Source organism: Haematobia irritans, chromosome 3 (assembly GCF_050003625.1).
Source record: "Haematobia irritans isolate KBUSLIRL chromosome 3, ASM5000362v1, whole genome shotgun sequence".
In the NCBI taxonomy this organism is placed as follows: Eukaryota; Metazoa; Arthropoda; class Insecta; order Diptera; family Muscidae; genus Haematobia; species Haematobia irritans.
Window position 1 is genome coordinate 108,665,747 of NC_134399.1, and position 16,477 is coordinate 108,682,223.

General features: G+C 33.6%; 2 protein-coding genes across 5 annotated transcripts in view; both read right to left on the minus strand.

The window, feature by feature from the left end:
* LOC142229180 (uncharacterized) overlaps positions 1-8,280 on the minus strand; it is a 279,190-nt gene extending 270,910 nt beyond the window's left edge. For 2 of the 4 annotated variants that reach the window (XM_075299717.1, XM_075299716.1), the window contains exon 1: positions 7,371-8,280. In XM_075299717.1, coding sequence (XP_075155832.1) covers positions 7,371-7,425 — 55 coding nt within the window. In that variant the 5' untranslated portion in view covers positions 7,426-8,280. The remainder of the gene's footprint in view (positions 1-7,370) is intronic. The other 2 variants (XM_075299715.1, XM_075299714.1) reach the window with 1 other exon arrangement.
* A 3,653-nt stretch (positions 8,281-11,933) lies between these two features.
* Positions 11,934-16,477, minus strand: part of ZAP3 — a 57,205-nt gene continuing 52,661 nt past the window's right edge. The window contains exons 9-11 of the mRNA XM_075299718.1: positions 15,504-15,558; positions 15,322-15,434; positions 11,934-12,535 (exon numbers count right to left, since the gene is read on the minus strand). Of these exons, the coding sequence (XP_075155833.1) occupies positions 12,371-12,535; positions 15,322-15,434; positions 15,504-15,558 (333 nt within the window). The 3' untranslated portion in view covers positions 11,934-12,370. The remainder of the gene's footprint in view (positions 12,536-15,321; positions 15,435-15,503; positions 15,559-16,477) is intronic.

A 16,477-nucleotide genomic window follows, 5' to 3' on the forward strand; every position in this document is an offset into this window, starting at 1 on the left:
GGTGTTTAGTCGAAACTGGAATTTAGCGCGTGACCCATTGTATACAAGGTGGACATGCTAACTGTACCACGGCGGCTTCGAAGTTCTTGTACATATATCTAAAGTACAATTTTGAAGGACAATCAATATGGGTAATTTTTACGAGAGTTGCCTTTTATTTAGCAGGATTGGACAACTCTAGTTTGCAATCTACCAACTGTCAGCTCTATCGTAAAGCTAGAGATTTTTGAGGTTAAACGTACTCAGAAAGTTTACGATGAACTTTATTCTAATTTTGGCGATGAAACTCGGTCAAGGACCAGTGTTTATCGATGGTATGGTGAATTCAACCAAGGTCGTAGTTCCCTCCAAGACGAATTTCGTGGTGGTCCAAAATCTAATGTTATTCCGGAAGCCATTGATACTGTGCGCCTACTGATATTGCAAGATTTGGCGTGTCATGAGATTGACACAACCTTAGGCCTTAGTGGGACCAGCATACGTTCAATATTTATTTATTTATTTATTTAATCAACCAACGCCCTTCTGGACAACATGTTGATACAATTCAATCAATAGAGCTCTAGTATTCCAAATAAAAACTTAACCTTATAATTAAAACGAAACTAAAAAAAAAAATAAAATTAAAATATTGCATGAAGCCTTGCCCGTTAAAAAGTTTGTTCGCGTTGGATCAAAAATACGATCGCAGGGCTTCGAAACACATCTATGACATGGTGATGGGTGACGAATCCTGGATTAACGCGTAAGAGCCCGAAAATAAACAGCGAACCATTGTACGACAGCTGTAGCAGCGGTTGATGTGTTTAGAATGCAATTTTTTGAGATACCTAAATCAGAGTGGCAAAAGTGCTTCGACAATTGGTACAAACGCGAGCAAATGCGTATAGATTTTAATATGGGATATTTTGAAACATTTGAACAATAAATCTATTTTCGATGATTTATATTTATTTTTGTTCTCTAATCCTAAAAAATATGTTAAAAGACAACCTTCGTGGCCCAATGGGTGGGCCATGGGTACGAACATAAACTGAATAGTCGATTTTGGAGAGAAGATCAGCCAAAAGAATTACAAAAGCTACCAATGCATGCAGAATAAATTACAGTTTGGTGCGGTTTTGTGGGCTAAGCATTATGGGTATAGTTAACGGAGAAAGAAAAAATTTCCCTTTCTTATGAAGTATTTCCTTTTAGAGAAAGTAGAACCGCATAATGATAAGTAATTCAACAATTGTCTCTAAACTCTTCTATTCGTTTTTAAAGTCTGAAATGTTGTGCCCAGAAAATAAAACTCTTCGTTCTGTATAGAGCATTCCTTAAAGATGGATACTAAGTTCGAGCTTAGTCGCTAAAATCAAACATGAATAAGTAAATTCCACTACTGAAGCCAGGCAAAGTTTCGAGTAAAGGTGAATCGTACAGATCGATATCCCTTCTCTCACCAGTAGCCAAGACACTTGAGGCACTACTCCTCCCCAGCCTTGCGGAGAATTTTCCAGCTGCCCGCCATCAACATGGATTCCGTAAGGTACATAGCACGACGACAGCCTTGCATCAGCCCAAGCCGTGTCGCAGGATGGTCCTCGTGGCGCTTGACCTATCGAAGGCATTCGATAGGGTCAACTATGCCACACTATTCGAGGACATCGAGAATAGCAGGTTGGCTTATGAGTCCCCGGTCTGACACATTAAATACATATTATTTTTATATAGTACCAAACTTCAAATGATTCGTGTCAAAATTTGACGTCTGTAAGTCAATTAGTTTGTGAGATAGAGCGTCTTTTGTGAAGCAACTTTTGTTATTGTGAAAAAAATGGAAAAAAACACTTTCGTGTTTTGATAAAATACTGTTTTCTGAAAGGAAAAAATACGGTGGAAGCAAAAACTTGGCTTGATAATGTGTTTCCGGACTCTGCCCCAGGGAAATCAACAATAATTGATTAGTATGCAAAATTCAAGCGTGGTGAAATGAGCACGGAGGACGGTGAACGCAGTGGACGCCCGAAAGAGGTGGTTACCGCCGAAAACATCATAATGATTTTGAATGACCGTAAAATGAAGTTGATCGAGATAGCAGAGACCTTAAAGATATCAAAGGAACGTGTTGGTCATATCTTTCATCAATATTTGGATATGCGGAAGCTCTGTGCAAAATAGGTGCAGCGCGAGATCACATTTGACCAAAAACAACAACGTGTTGATGATTCTGAGCGGTGTTTGCAGCTGTTAACTCGTAATACACCCGAGTTTTTCCGTCGATATGTGACAATGGATGAAACATGGCTCCATCACTACACTCCTGAGTCCAATCGACAGTCGGCTGAGTGGACAGCGACCGGTGAACCGTCTCCGAAGCGTGGAAAGACTCAAAAGTCCTCTGGCAAAGTAATGGCCTCTGTTTTTTGGGATGCGCATGAAATAATTTTTATCGATTATCTTGAGAAGGGAAAAACCATCAACAGTGACTATTATATGGAGTTATTGGAGCGTTCGAAGGTCGAAATCGCAGCAAAACGGCCCCATATGAAGAAGAAAAAAGTGTTGTTCCACCAAAACAACGCACCGTGCCACAAGTCATTGAGAACGATGGCAAAAATTCATGAATTGGGCTTCGAATTGCTTCCCCACCCACCGTATTCTCCAGATCTGGCCCCCAGCGACTTTTTCTTGTTCTCAGACCTAAAAAGGATGCTCGCAGGGAAAAAATTTGGCTGCAATGAAGAGGTGATCGCCGAAACTGAGACCTATTTTGAGGCAAAACCAAAGGAGTACTACCAAAATGGTATCAAAAAATGGGAAGGCCGTTATAATCGTTGTATCGCTCTTGAAGGGAACTTGCCCTACCGGCAGGAACGAAGCGTTGGGTTCTGAATTATATGTGCGGACGCCAGTCGTACGTGGAATTCAGCGACAAGAAGTCAAACCCCCGTAGAGTTAAACAGGAAGTTCCCCAGGGTGGGGTGATATCTCCGGCACTATTTAATCTCTACCTGTCCTCGATTCCACCCCCTCCTGACGGCGTCGAGATTGTGTCATATGCAGACGATTGCACAATCATGGCATCCGGGCCCATTGTTGATTGACATATGTCATCGATTGAACGTCTACCTCGCTGATCTTACCAGTTATTTCAATGCAAGAAATTTGAGGATATCTCCCACCAAATCCTCAGCCACACTATTCACTACATGGACGGCGGAAGTACGCAGGCAGTTGAATGTTAGAGTCGATGGCGAAATAATTCCGACCACAAATTACCCCAAGATTCTTGGGGTCACATTCGACAGCCTTTTTAAGTCGTTCGCCCATGCCACTGCAATTTGCAATAAGCTCCGCGGTAGAAACAAGGTCCTCAAGTCGCTTGCCGGCAGCACTTGGGGTGCGGACAAAGAAAACTTGTTAACTACATTTAAGGCAATTGGCCGGTCAGTGGTAAAGTATGCAGCGCTAGTGTGGACACCAGAAATGAGCGAACTGTCCGAACGCTGCCCTTAGAACCACAACAGAATGTCTCCGCAGTACACCCGTGGATCACCTTTATGCGGAGACCAAGATCATCCCAGTGCGTCGACACAATTACATGTTGTCAAAGCAGTACCTCTTGGGTTGCCATCGAAGTTGTCAACCGAATCTCCATCTTGTGGATAGACAACCTCTACCCAGGAATGTAAGGGTTGATCTTCACCTTCTAGAGCCCGAGATCCAGCATTATAAAAGAGAGATCAGGCAGCATACCAGACAGGTCTGAACAGGATACATGAGGATAATGTAGCTGAAGCGATGAGAAGCTACAAAGTTAATCCTGGTCTCGGAGTCCGACCACCGCCCATAGAACCGGAGGAGAGAGACCTCCCATGGCTGACCAGGATAGTTTTGGTAGGCAAGTGCAGCCGCCTCAATTCCTACTTATCAGTGATTTATAGCAGCATAGCTGACGTGTTTTCCATCTGTAATCAAGACATGACACTCGTCACCTTTTCGCTTGCCCAGCTAAGCCTACCCGTCTCACCACCAGATCACTCTGGACACACCCCATCCTTGTCGCAGAGTTCCTTGATCTGGCTACTAGTTGAACTACATAAGCATAGAACAAAATGGATGAAACTACATAAAAAAAAAACTGTTACAACAACAACAATAACATGAGTCAGTAAAAGCAGAATAAAATTATATAGTTTTGTTTATTTATTTCTTATTACGGCTTGAGGTCTTTAAAAAAATCCTTTTACGAGTTTTGATTAATTGTAAAATTTATATTTCCAATACTTCGACGGGAAAACAAAATTTTAACACATAAACAAAAAGAAGAAACAAGTTTTCGCCTGTTCCTATAGAAAGTTAATTGACAATTACCAATTAGAAAAGGACCTCAAGCCGAAATAAGAAATAAATAAAAAAGCAGAATAAAAATATATAGTTTTGTTTATTTATTTCTTATTACGGCTTGAGGTCTTTAAAAAAATCCTTTTACGAGTTTTGATTAATAGTACAATTTATATTTCAAATATTTCGACTTCGACGGAAAATTAAAATTTTAACACATAAACAAAAAGAAGAAAAAAGTTTTCGCCTGTTCCTAAAGAAAGTTAATTGACAATTACCAATTAGAAAAGGACCTCAAGCCGAAATAAGAAATAAATAAATTAAAAAAACTAAGGATATATATTTTTGGCACATTTTATTATAACTTGATGATCCAAAGTACCAATTCAAAAAGTTTATTTTCTTTAAAAATTTTTTTTTGGGGCAGAATGGTTCCAAGAAATGGCAACAGTGGATGATCAATTTTCGAAGAAAATCATCTTCAGTGATGAGGCACATTTTCACCTCAGTGGATTCGTCAATAAACAGAATTGCCGCATTTGGGCGAATGAGAATCCAAGAGTGATTATCGAAAAACCAATGCACCCACAAAGAGTGACTGTTTGGTGCGGTTTATGGGATGGCGGCATCATCGGGCCGTATTTTTTCCAAAATGAGGCCGGTCAAGCAGTTACTGTGAATGGTGTTCGCTATCGTGAGATGATAACGAACTTTTTATGGCCCGAATTGGAAGATGTGGACGATATGTGGTTTCAGCAGGACGGTGCCACTTGCCACGAAACAATGGCTCTTTTGCGCAACAAATTCAATGGCCGTGTTATCTCACGTAATGGCGATGCCAATTGGCCGCCAAGATCATGTGATTTGACACCGGTGGACTTTTTTCTTTGGGGTTATTTGAAAGAAAAGGTGTACGTCGATAAGCCAGCAACAATTCAAGAGCTAAAGGATGAGATAATTCGGCACATTAACGGCATAGAACCTCCATTATGCCTCAGCGTCATCGAAAATTTGGACCATCGGATGAAGGTGTGCCACCGAGGTCGCGGCGCCCATTTGGCCGATATTTTGTGCCACACATAATTGAGTAATACCAATATATTATAATAAAATAAAATTACAATAATTTCCTAAATAGTTTGTGTTTTATTCAAAATCAACATCGACCCTTGAAATTTTAACCACCCTTTATGATCTTTATGAAGACCTCCTACAAATTTTATTTTTTGATCATCTTAATGAATAAAATAAAATAAAATAAATAAAAACTCTTTTGGTCTAAAATATCGTTTCCCAGAAACATAAATAGAAATTTGACGGTTCTCGCCGGACAATATTTAATGCATTCCCCACATATACTTATCTCTCAGGTTTACATATCTGGACGTTATTTCGATTCACAAACTCACGAATCTCAGAATTTTTTTTTTCGATCGTCTTTTGACTGCAATGTTTCAGTCAACATTTGCATAAAGTAATCTTCAAAATTTAAATTGTATGGACCATACTCTCGCTTCAAATAAAGAGTTCATGTATTTTCTGAATTTTATGTTTTATTTTTGTTATTGAAATTTTTTCTATAGCTCTTAAAATATCACCCTTTATTACCGATATTATGACCTAACTTCTTCAGCATCCACAATCAATTTGCAAATTTACCTGAAATCAAAGGTATTTAACTACAAAGACTGGTATGCCGCTCTTGCAAAAATTCCTTGTTGCAGTCAACATTTGCATGAAGTATTCTTCAAAATTTAAATTGTATGCACTGTACTCTGGCTTCAAATAAAGATTTCATGTATTTTCTGAATTTTATGTTTTTTTTTTAATTTTTATTTTTTCTATAGCTCTCAAAATATCACCCTTTATTACCGGTAATATGATCTAACTTCTTGAGCATCCACAATCAATTTGCAAATTTGCTTGAAACCAAAGATATTTAACTACAGACTGGTATGCAGCTCTTGCGAAAATTCCTTGTGCATGCCAATAAGGCAATTTTGCCTTTTGTGTTTCTATGAAGAAGAAATGATTTTCACAAAATTTTCATTGCATTTCATTTCTTACAAAAAGCACAAATTACGCTAGAACTGCATACCTTAAGGAAATATATAGGAATGCAAAAATCTAAAGTCGAAATCTAAAAAAATCTATATTTCAAAAATAAACTAAAATAGATTTCAATCAACTCCAAAAGTCAATATTTTACCCAAGTTTTGCTGCACTCATGGTTAAACTCAACTCAAATGTAGCCGCCAATTCATTAAAAAATATCTTCGGATTGATTCCTTGTCAATATAACTACATACATATTTAAAATCTTCTTTTTAATTAATTTTTTATTGCAAGACTTTAAAATCAATTTTCTTTACCACACTCTTACTTTCCACCTGGTCGTGGGAAAATATTAAGCCGGCAACGCTGGCCATAAGCTAAAAATAGTTGTATTTTCATAATTTTCTGTGGTGAAGTCAATGTATAAAGTTGAATTCCTTCGAGGGGAGAGTTCAAATTGATTTGTTTTATTTTGAGAACACTAGCATTGTTGTTGGTTTCACAATCGGACTTGGTCGAGGGGGTAAGAGTTGTTCTTGTTCTACGAACTGCATGCAACCGACTTACGAGGTTATTGCTTTTGCCGTTATTTTGGCAAGGCCTTTTGTACAACGTTGGTTTTTTTTCTCTTGCTATTGGTTTTGTGATGGGTCAATGGTGGAAGTTCTTCTGCTATTCGATTGTTGTTATATATTTTTGGATGAATAGAAAGAAGAATTTGCCCATATCTCCATCTACCACACAATGACGGCCATCACACAAAACAAAGTTCTACAATCCTTAAAAATTATGGACCGACTTTTTGTGTGTTATGTAAAATTCAACTAAAATAGAGGGCAACGAATGAAGTTGACACTCTCAACACACACACGCAGACACAAATAAAACAAAACCAACAACAATGCTTTTGTTGTCTTCGCAAAAGGAGCCAAACAACATGATTATGATAATATATAAAGATGATTATGATGTTATTACATACATACCTTGTGTGAGAAACAATAGATTAAATGAAGACAATGTAACTACGGAGTTGGACATACTGATTCCATTATTAAATAAACTAAACAATTGGAAAAAAATAATTTTGGCTTATGTTGGGTGTTTAGCGTTTTAAAGCTGCCTAGTGATTTATATTTATTTTTTTTTTATATTTTAAACAAAAACACACTGCTTTCCTATAAACACTAATTTTGCACTTCACTTTTACGACGTGTTACAAAACTAACGACAGTTGAAGATATAACTTGATTTTATCCATTTAGGTTTTTTCAACATTTATAACCACAACAACCGTGTTTTGGATAATTGTTTCAACTATTTTTTCTTCGAATTGGATTTTCAATTTTTTTTTCTTTATTTTATTTTCATTTAAATGTGTTTTTGTAACACTTTTTTCTTTAAGATTTTTTCATTTTTTTCTACTTCTCGTTGTAGTTGTTAGTAATATTGGTATTGTTGTCTCACTTATTCGTATGTTTTACGCTTGATGACCGTTATGTTTGACAATTTGCACTCGACTGAAATTACTTAACAGAGTTTGTGTTGTGTTCTCTACTCAGAGTAGATTTACCATTAACGTTGATGTATTGTCATATTTGAGGTGACTAGGTGTGGTGTTGTGTACGAGAGAGTAAATATATCACTACTCACTAATACCAGTCATTGCTAACATTATTCCATTTATTTTGATTGTGTTGCTCTCTCCTGCTCATTTTGTTTGGACTGAGGTGAATTTCTATTTGAAGTTGGTATCAAATGCGTTTTGGTTTCTTTATTTATCCATTTTGTTATTGTCCCTTGACATTCATAACATTCTTGTGGCCTAGTGTAAGTGTAAGGTAATGGTTTACGCTTTTATTTTGTTTTCTTTTTGTCTTGAAATTGTTTATTCTCACGAGAAAGCTGTCAGTATTTCTATCATTGACTTCCTAAGTAAGAGAAACGGAGAGAGAATTACATTACTATGTTATGGTATTACAAAGTGACTAAGTCCATATTTTTGGTAACAAATCAAATATTAAATAAAATTTTAAAATATTTCGCTGCGAAAGCCGGCATTTATTAAAAATAAGAATAAGTAAAACAAGTATATGCGGCCGTAAGTTCGGCCAGGCCGAATCTTATGTACCCTCCACCATGGATTGCGTAGAAACTTCTACGAAAGACTGTCATATCGAATTACTTGGGTTGTGTTATCATAAAACTTCTTAACATCGTTTTCTAAATTGTGAGGTAGTCCATACGTGGTATATATTAGACAAACAAGGTATGTATAGGTAAGTCTACAAATAATTACGAATCGACATGGACTTTTGCACGGTACGTAGAGAGCCAGAATTGAAATATGGGGGTCGCTTATATGGGGGCTATATAGAATTATGAACTTGATATGAACCAATTTTTGTGTGATTGGGGATCGATTTATCTGAGGGCTATATAAAACTATAGACCGATATGGACCTAGTTAGGCATGGTTGTTAATTTCAACTGACTCGGATGAAATTTGCTCCTCCAAGTGGCTCCAAAACCAAATCTCGGGATCGGTTTATATGGGGGCTATATATGATTATGGACTGATATGGACCACTTTTTGCATGGTTGTTAAATATCATATACTAACATCACGTACCAAATTTCAACCGAATCGGATGAATTTTGCTCTTCCAAGGGGCTCCGGAGGTCAAATCTGGGGATCGGTTTATATGGGGGCTATATATAATTATGGACCGAGTTGGACCAATTTTTGCATGCTTGTTAGAGATGATATGCTGACACCATGTATCTAATTTCAACCGGATCGGATGAAATTTGCTTCTCTTAGAGGCTCCGCTAGCCAAATCTGGGGATCGGTTTATATGGGGGCTATATATAATTATGGACCGATGTGGACCAATTTTTGCATGGTTGTTAGAGACCATATACTAACACCATGTACAAAATTTCAGCCGGATCGGATGAAATTTGCTTCTCTTAGAGGATCGGCAAGCCAAATTTGGGGGTCCGTTTATATGGGGGCTATATATAATTATGGACCGATGTGGACCAATTTTTACATGGTTGTTAGAGACCCTATACTAACACCATGTACAAAATTTCAGCCGGATCGGATGAAATTTGCTTCTCTTAGAGGATTCGCAAGCCAAATTTGGGGGTCCGTTTATATGGGGGCTATACGTAAAAGTGGACCGATATGGCCCATTTGCAATACCATCGGACCTACATCAATAACAACCACTTGTGCCAAGTTTCAAGACGATAGCTTGTTTCGTTCGGAAGTTAGCGTGATTTCAACAGACGGACGAACATGCTCACATCGACTCAGGATTTCACCACGACCCAGAATATATATACTTTATGGGGTCTTAGAGCAATATTTCGATGTGTTACAAACGGAATGACAAAGTTAATATACCCCCATCCTATGGTGGAGGGTATAAAAAGAAATATTTCTTTATTAAACCTAAGGAAAAATATTGTTAATTTTTTTGGCCAGGCCGAATCTTATGCCTTATTTTGCTGGTACACTCTTAAAGACTTTAGTATTGATTCCAAGTCAAATGTAACCAAATTTTTTCTTAATTAAAAAAAAATACGTCAAGAATACGGAATCCTTAAAATGACTATTAGCCAATATTTGAAAATTTTTTTAAGCCAATGATTAATTAATGTGAAGCTAACTTCAAAAGTGTATTTCTTTAAACAATTAAACATTATTTAAAAAACATTAGCCTTTTTTATAGCAAAGAGCAAATTTCAGAGATAAATGTCCGAAGATTTAGCAAAAATGTTAAAACAAAGATATTAAATATTATTTTCATTAAAATTCATTTATTTTAACAATGTCCTTATTTTTCTATAAATTTAGTGTCCTAAATTTAAGCATACCCAGTATGATAAATCCGTAAACAAACTTCTATTTTGAAACAGCAGACATACTGCTGAAAAGTTATAGCTTGCCGAAATATTCCGCGAGATAAAATAAAATTTTGATAAAATTTACTATAGAAATAACATTTTGTATAGAAATAAAATTTTGACAAAATTTTCTATAGAAATAAAATTTTGACAAAATTTTGTATAGAGATAAAATTTTGACAACATTTTCTATAGAAATAAAATTTTGTCAACACTTTCTATAGAAATAAAATTTTGACAAATTTTCTATAGAAATTAAAATTTGAAAATTTTTCTATAGAAATAAAAATTTGAAAAATTTTCTATAGAAATAAAATTGACAACATTTTCTATAGAAATTAAATTTTGACAAAATTTTTTATAGAAATAAAATTTTGACAAAATTTTCGATAGAAATAAAATTTTGACAAAATTTTCTATAGAAATAAAATTTTGACAAAATTTTCTATAGAAATAAAATTTTGACAAAGTTTTCTATAGAAATAAAATTTTGAAAATTTCGATAGAAATAAAATTTTGACAAAATTTTCTATAGAAATAAAATTTTGACAATATTTTCTATAGAAATAAAATTTTGGCAAAATTTTCTATAGAAATAAAATTTTGAAAATTTTTTGTAAAGAAATAAAATTTTCGATAGTAATAAAATTTTGCAAAATAAGATAAGGGGAATATTTTGAGAAAAAATTTCGAAGATAAATATTTTTATTCTCTAACCCCGAAATATAAAAGACATCCCTTACGAGATTACTTGCGCAAAGTTTCAAGCCGATATTTTGCTTCAATCTGAAGATTGCGTGGTTTTAACAGATGGACGGACATGGTTAAATCGACTCAGAATTTCAGCATGACGTAGAATATATACTTTATGGGGTCTGACACAAACAATTTTGGAAGCCTTACAAATGGAATGGCAATGTTGGTATGCTGTGGCCTCCCAGCAAAAAAATTTGGAAGTTCTTCCAAAGACACAATTTTAAAAACAGTTCAAGAAGATGCACTCCCAAAGATGTTCTTTATTTGAAGTACAGAGGAAGTTCTTTTAATTCATTTTTTAATAAATTCTTTTCGAAGTCAAACGTTTCAGACAAGCGTTAGCAAAAAAAAAATATATTAAAATGTTATATAAGTTATTTACTTAGGAAAATAGCACAATTTTTTTTTAATTCACATCCAAAACACTGAATTCGGATCACACATTTAGAAGTGATGCAAAGTCAGTGCAACGGCTGTTGAAATGCTGGACATCCGTCCTATGACAAGCCCATGTTAAAGTCATCGCTTCTGCGCCAATTTTGCACCACTTCCGGATCCAAAAAGAACATTCTCACTGATTTTTGGTGCCTATAGAACAGTTTTGTATAAAATTTTGTTCCTCAGAAAACTCTTCTTTTTGTGTGAAGGGTTCAAAACATATATTTTTTGGACGATATGTATTTCTAAGACAATCTATCGATATCCGTTAACGCTGTAATCAGTATATAGCCGTTAAAAGAAATCGACACTCTACTCAGTTACAGTCAGTACATTCTACTACAGTTTCGATTTTGTATAAACAAAACAAATTGCTAAATATAAATCAAAAGGAAAAAAACTTACGTCATCATTGTTATATCGAATTAATATACAAATTTTATATTATATTGAACACTTATGCCATTTAAGCCAGTATTTATTTATTTAAGTATATATGTATGATTTATTTCAAACTTTATTGAAATAAAATTTAGATGGTAATCTCATGTTTAAATTCTTAAGATTTACACAATATTTATTATTTTTTCATATATAGATATATACGAATTGTATTTATTCAATCACATTTCAAAAGTCATATTACGCGATTAACTGCGAATGATCTATGAGTGAGCACATAGTAAAATTCTCTAAATGAGAATGTAAACAAATAAAAATGAGTAAAATTAACCAAAATTCTTGTCTATAAATGTTTCGAAAATTATAACACTTTTTGTTTTTGGAAACTACGACTATAGGGATGTTGGAGAATGTGGGGTAATGTGTGTGATTTGATTGTGGTAAAAATTTGCGTGGTGCCGTGTTATCAAGCTTAGCGACGCTGTTTATTTACACGTTCAATATACTTGGTTTTATTTAAGGCTCGCTTAGCCGCATTTGGATCCATCATACGCTTCCAATCAGTTTGACCAACAACGAAGCCAACAGCACGCATTTTTTCCTGCTCTCGTTTCTCTTCAATGTCAGCCCATCGAACCTGTATAGTGAATAAAGAGATATGACATTAGTTTATAAGTGTTGAAGAATGGTTTTCATATGGATATTCAGGATTTCCTCAAGCTCGCATAGAGTAACAGTACTATGAAATAAGTCATAGCCATATTTCGTTTTATATTTAATGTTAAGCTTTACATTAACTCTATTTATGTTATTTCTAATGTTATGATCTGTCTTTAATATTATAATATACTACTTGCTCTCGATACTCAATTATCTCACACACACAATGATACCTTCGTATATCTCAATCTTACTCTCTCATTAAGAGATATATTTTCTTACATACATGATATTTTTCACTGTTATATCTGCTCACTGCTATTTTAATTTTTTCCTTGACTAAGTATTATGCTCATTATAAAATTTTTGGTTTTTGAATATTTGATCTCATTGATAAAATAGCTTTAAAGACATCTCTATTGAATTAACGGAGCTTTCGATTGTATAAACACAGCACATAGCAGCTGGCGTTATTTTCTTCTGTAAACTATAAATCTTTTCTTTGAACTTTAATACAGAACATGGCAGTGCCCATTGAAGGAGAAAACTCCACCACTCTTGGTATTAAAATGTGTTTGCAATAACAATCACCTAATATACTCGTACACTTAAAAAGGGCAGCAATATAAATTTATAAATGAAGCAAGTATATACGGCCTTAAATTCGGACGGGCCAAATCTTAAATACTAACCACTATGATTCAAATATAATAGTTTTCATCGAAAACTCTTCGTCGTAGCATATAGCGAATTGTTTTGTAATTCTTAGGGCTATATACATATCAACAAGAGTTTAAGAATTCTTCAATTCTGATTTGAATTTATGTATTTTTTAGTAGACTGAATTGTAATCTGTTTAATTTTGTTATAATTGGCGATGGGATTTTAAAATTACAAATAAAATATGAATATGAAATGTATAGATAGAATTCTAGGAAGACTTGATGACAGATACTCTCCAAATGGTACGCTTCCCGAATATAAAGGTACTATATCACATTCTTTTAGAAGAATCTTAAACATCTCGTCTAAGAATCCAAGAAAATCCGATTTGAAATCTAATTTTTATAAAATTTAACTCCCATTATCCACACAAAAAAATAATTTTTGGATTCAATCAAGAAATTCATTTCATTTTTCATCTGATTTCATTTATTAAGACATTAATACAAAGGAAGCCACTAAAGGCCTATTAAACATGTATTGTAATAAAAAGCTATGTTAGATATTGTAAATATAACTTTGAATACCTTGAAATTATTTTATTCTAACAAGTTTATATATATAATATAATTAATACAAAAAAAGAATAAAAAGTCCAATAAGTGCCAGACAGCAATGCTTCAATATACCGTACTCGTATTATTTAAATAGTCAATTAGTTTCTTTCGATATGCGTTACAAGAAATTGAGAAAACTTTAAGATCAGAAGGCAGTAAATTTCTCAAACGAAAAACTCGGACCAAAAAGATTTTTCGTATATGTTAGACAGAATTATAGGGACATCAATCTGTCCATTTCTTGTTGAATGAATAAATGCAAATTGACGTGTCAAAGCTTCCGGATTCCCATACTTAAAAATTTTGTAAAAGTGAAAAACAGACTTCATCTTAACCCTCTAATGCCCAAGCTTTCATTTAATAAGGAATAAAACACACCTTAAGACAACAAAAATGTGCGAAATAAAAAGAAAACTTATTTGAAACTATTCAAGAGGCTTTGCAGCATATGCTGAATTTTACCGTATACATTTTTCTTGCTTAGTTATCTTGCTTTTGTGTCGTTAACATTGAAAATTTAATCAGCTGGCAAAAAAATTGGGGCATTAGAGAGTTAATATAGTTCCTGAAGGAACACCCTACGTTATCAGGAATACATTGGTTACCTAGATCATGATCTCGAACCCGTAAATTGAACACATATCGGACGATCTTCTTCACAACTCTCTCCATTCGATCCAAGTTATATGACCAGGTCCCGGAATAAACCTCAATACCATAATTAAGATGCGACTCAACAAAGCATGTGCTAAACGAAGACGAACATGCTTTGGCGTATATGAACGCAAAGCATAGAGTATCCTCAAAGTCAGACATACCCTATTACTCATATATTATATATGTATATAAATTCATTGATCCAATTAAGTTTTAATTTAAACGTCTTCAATCACCGAAATGATACTTTATCATAGTCTGTTAAAAAATTTAATTGATCCAATTAAAAAATTAATTGATACTATTATTGTGATTGATGTTTGTTTTAAGTAAAACAATTGTTGAATCAATTAAATTTTTAAATGAATATTTTTGAAAATTCAATATTTTGAAATATTTTGGTGAAATTTTTTTCTGTGTGTGGAAGTTATACCAAAACATGGACCGATACACACCATATTCGGAGCATCATATTGCAACCCCATTACCGTTCTATGGATAAAGGTTAACTTATTTCCTAATATTTGTAAATCTTGAACTTCGTATGGCACTAAAGGCATTTTTGCAATTTCTAGCTTAAATTGTTTCCTTCACAATGCAAAATTTTCTTTAACAAGAAAAAAACATTAATTATGTCTAATAAATGTTCTTCAATTTTGAAAAAAAAAAAATATATATATACCACCTATGTTTGTTATATCGGCGTTTTTAATATAATTTAGTTTAAAAATTCAAAAATTCACCTAAATATTCTTTGAGTGTACGTAAACATTGATAACAACAAACTGGAAAATCCCTTGACACTATTAAATTAGTTTTTACTTACCCTCTTTTTGCCTTTACTATTGCTATGTATAGGCTGCCAATCATCCATCTGTAAGTATTCCTCCATGGTTTGTTTACGTTTTGTATTGAGTTTGCTGGTACCATCCAAACGAGCTGCAAATATTTAAAATAGAATTAAGACTGAAAAATTTTCGCAAATAACAAACAAATTTTTTTATTTACCTAGATTTTCTGTTGTGGTATCAGTTTCCCATTTACTTTTTAAGAAGCCGCATTGCTGGATATATATATATATATATATATAAAATAAAAAACATATTTAATGATTATTTAAAAAAATATATATATATGTATGAAAGATATCCATTAAATATGTTGTTTATTTATTTAATTATTAAAAATCCGAGTTCGACAGCTATTCACCGGTTTTTGTCTGTGGCTTCAAGAAGGCTACTTTTCCAATTACACGGATCAAATCCAAAGATTTGTTTAAAAAGTGGCCATATTCACAAGGGTACATCTTACAAATGCACTTTTTTGAAAACAAAATTATTGTTAGTGAAGTTTAAATCACAACCGACTATTATTTGCGTCTTCAAACATGTATACAATCGTTGATACTGGTAACGTTGTCAAATGCCAGGCTAATGGTTCGCCAAGCGAAGGCTTGAATTCAACGAAATCTATGCCGTTCGGGCACTCAAATGGCTTGCAACTCGTTTTTTACCGAAAAAAATAAGACTGCGGGCAAAATATGAATACTTTGATATTTGATAAAGATGTCAATGAGTCACAACAATGTTAAAAAATTTTCGACGAATAGATTCCGCGCGAAAATTACATTTAATAGTTAAAAACTTATACCTTAAGAAAATTTTGTCAACATTTTATTCCTAAAGAAAATTTTGACAAAATTTTATTTCTATAGAAAATTTTGACAAAATTTTATTTCTATAGAAAAATTTTTCAAAATTTCATTTCTATAGAAAATTTTATCAAAATTTTATTTCTATAGAAAATTTTGTCAAAATTTTATTTCTATAGAAAATTTTGTCACAATTTTATTTCTATAGAAAAATTCAAAATTTCATTTCTATAGAAAATTTTGTCAAAGTTGTATTTCTATTGAAAATTTTATCAAAATTTTATTTCTATAGAAAATTTTGTCAAAATTTTGTCTATAGAAAATTTTGTCA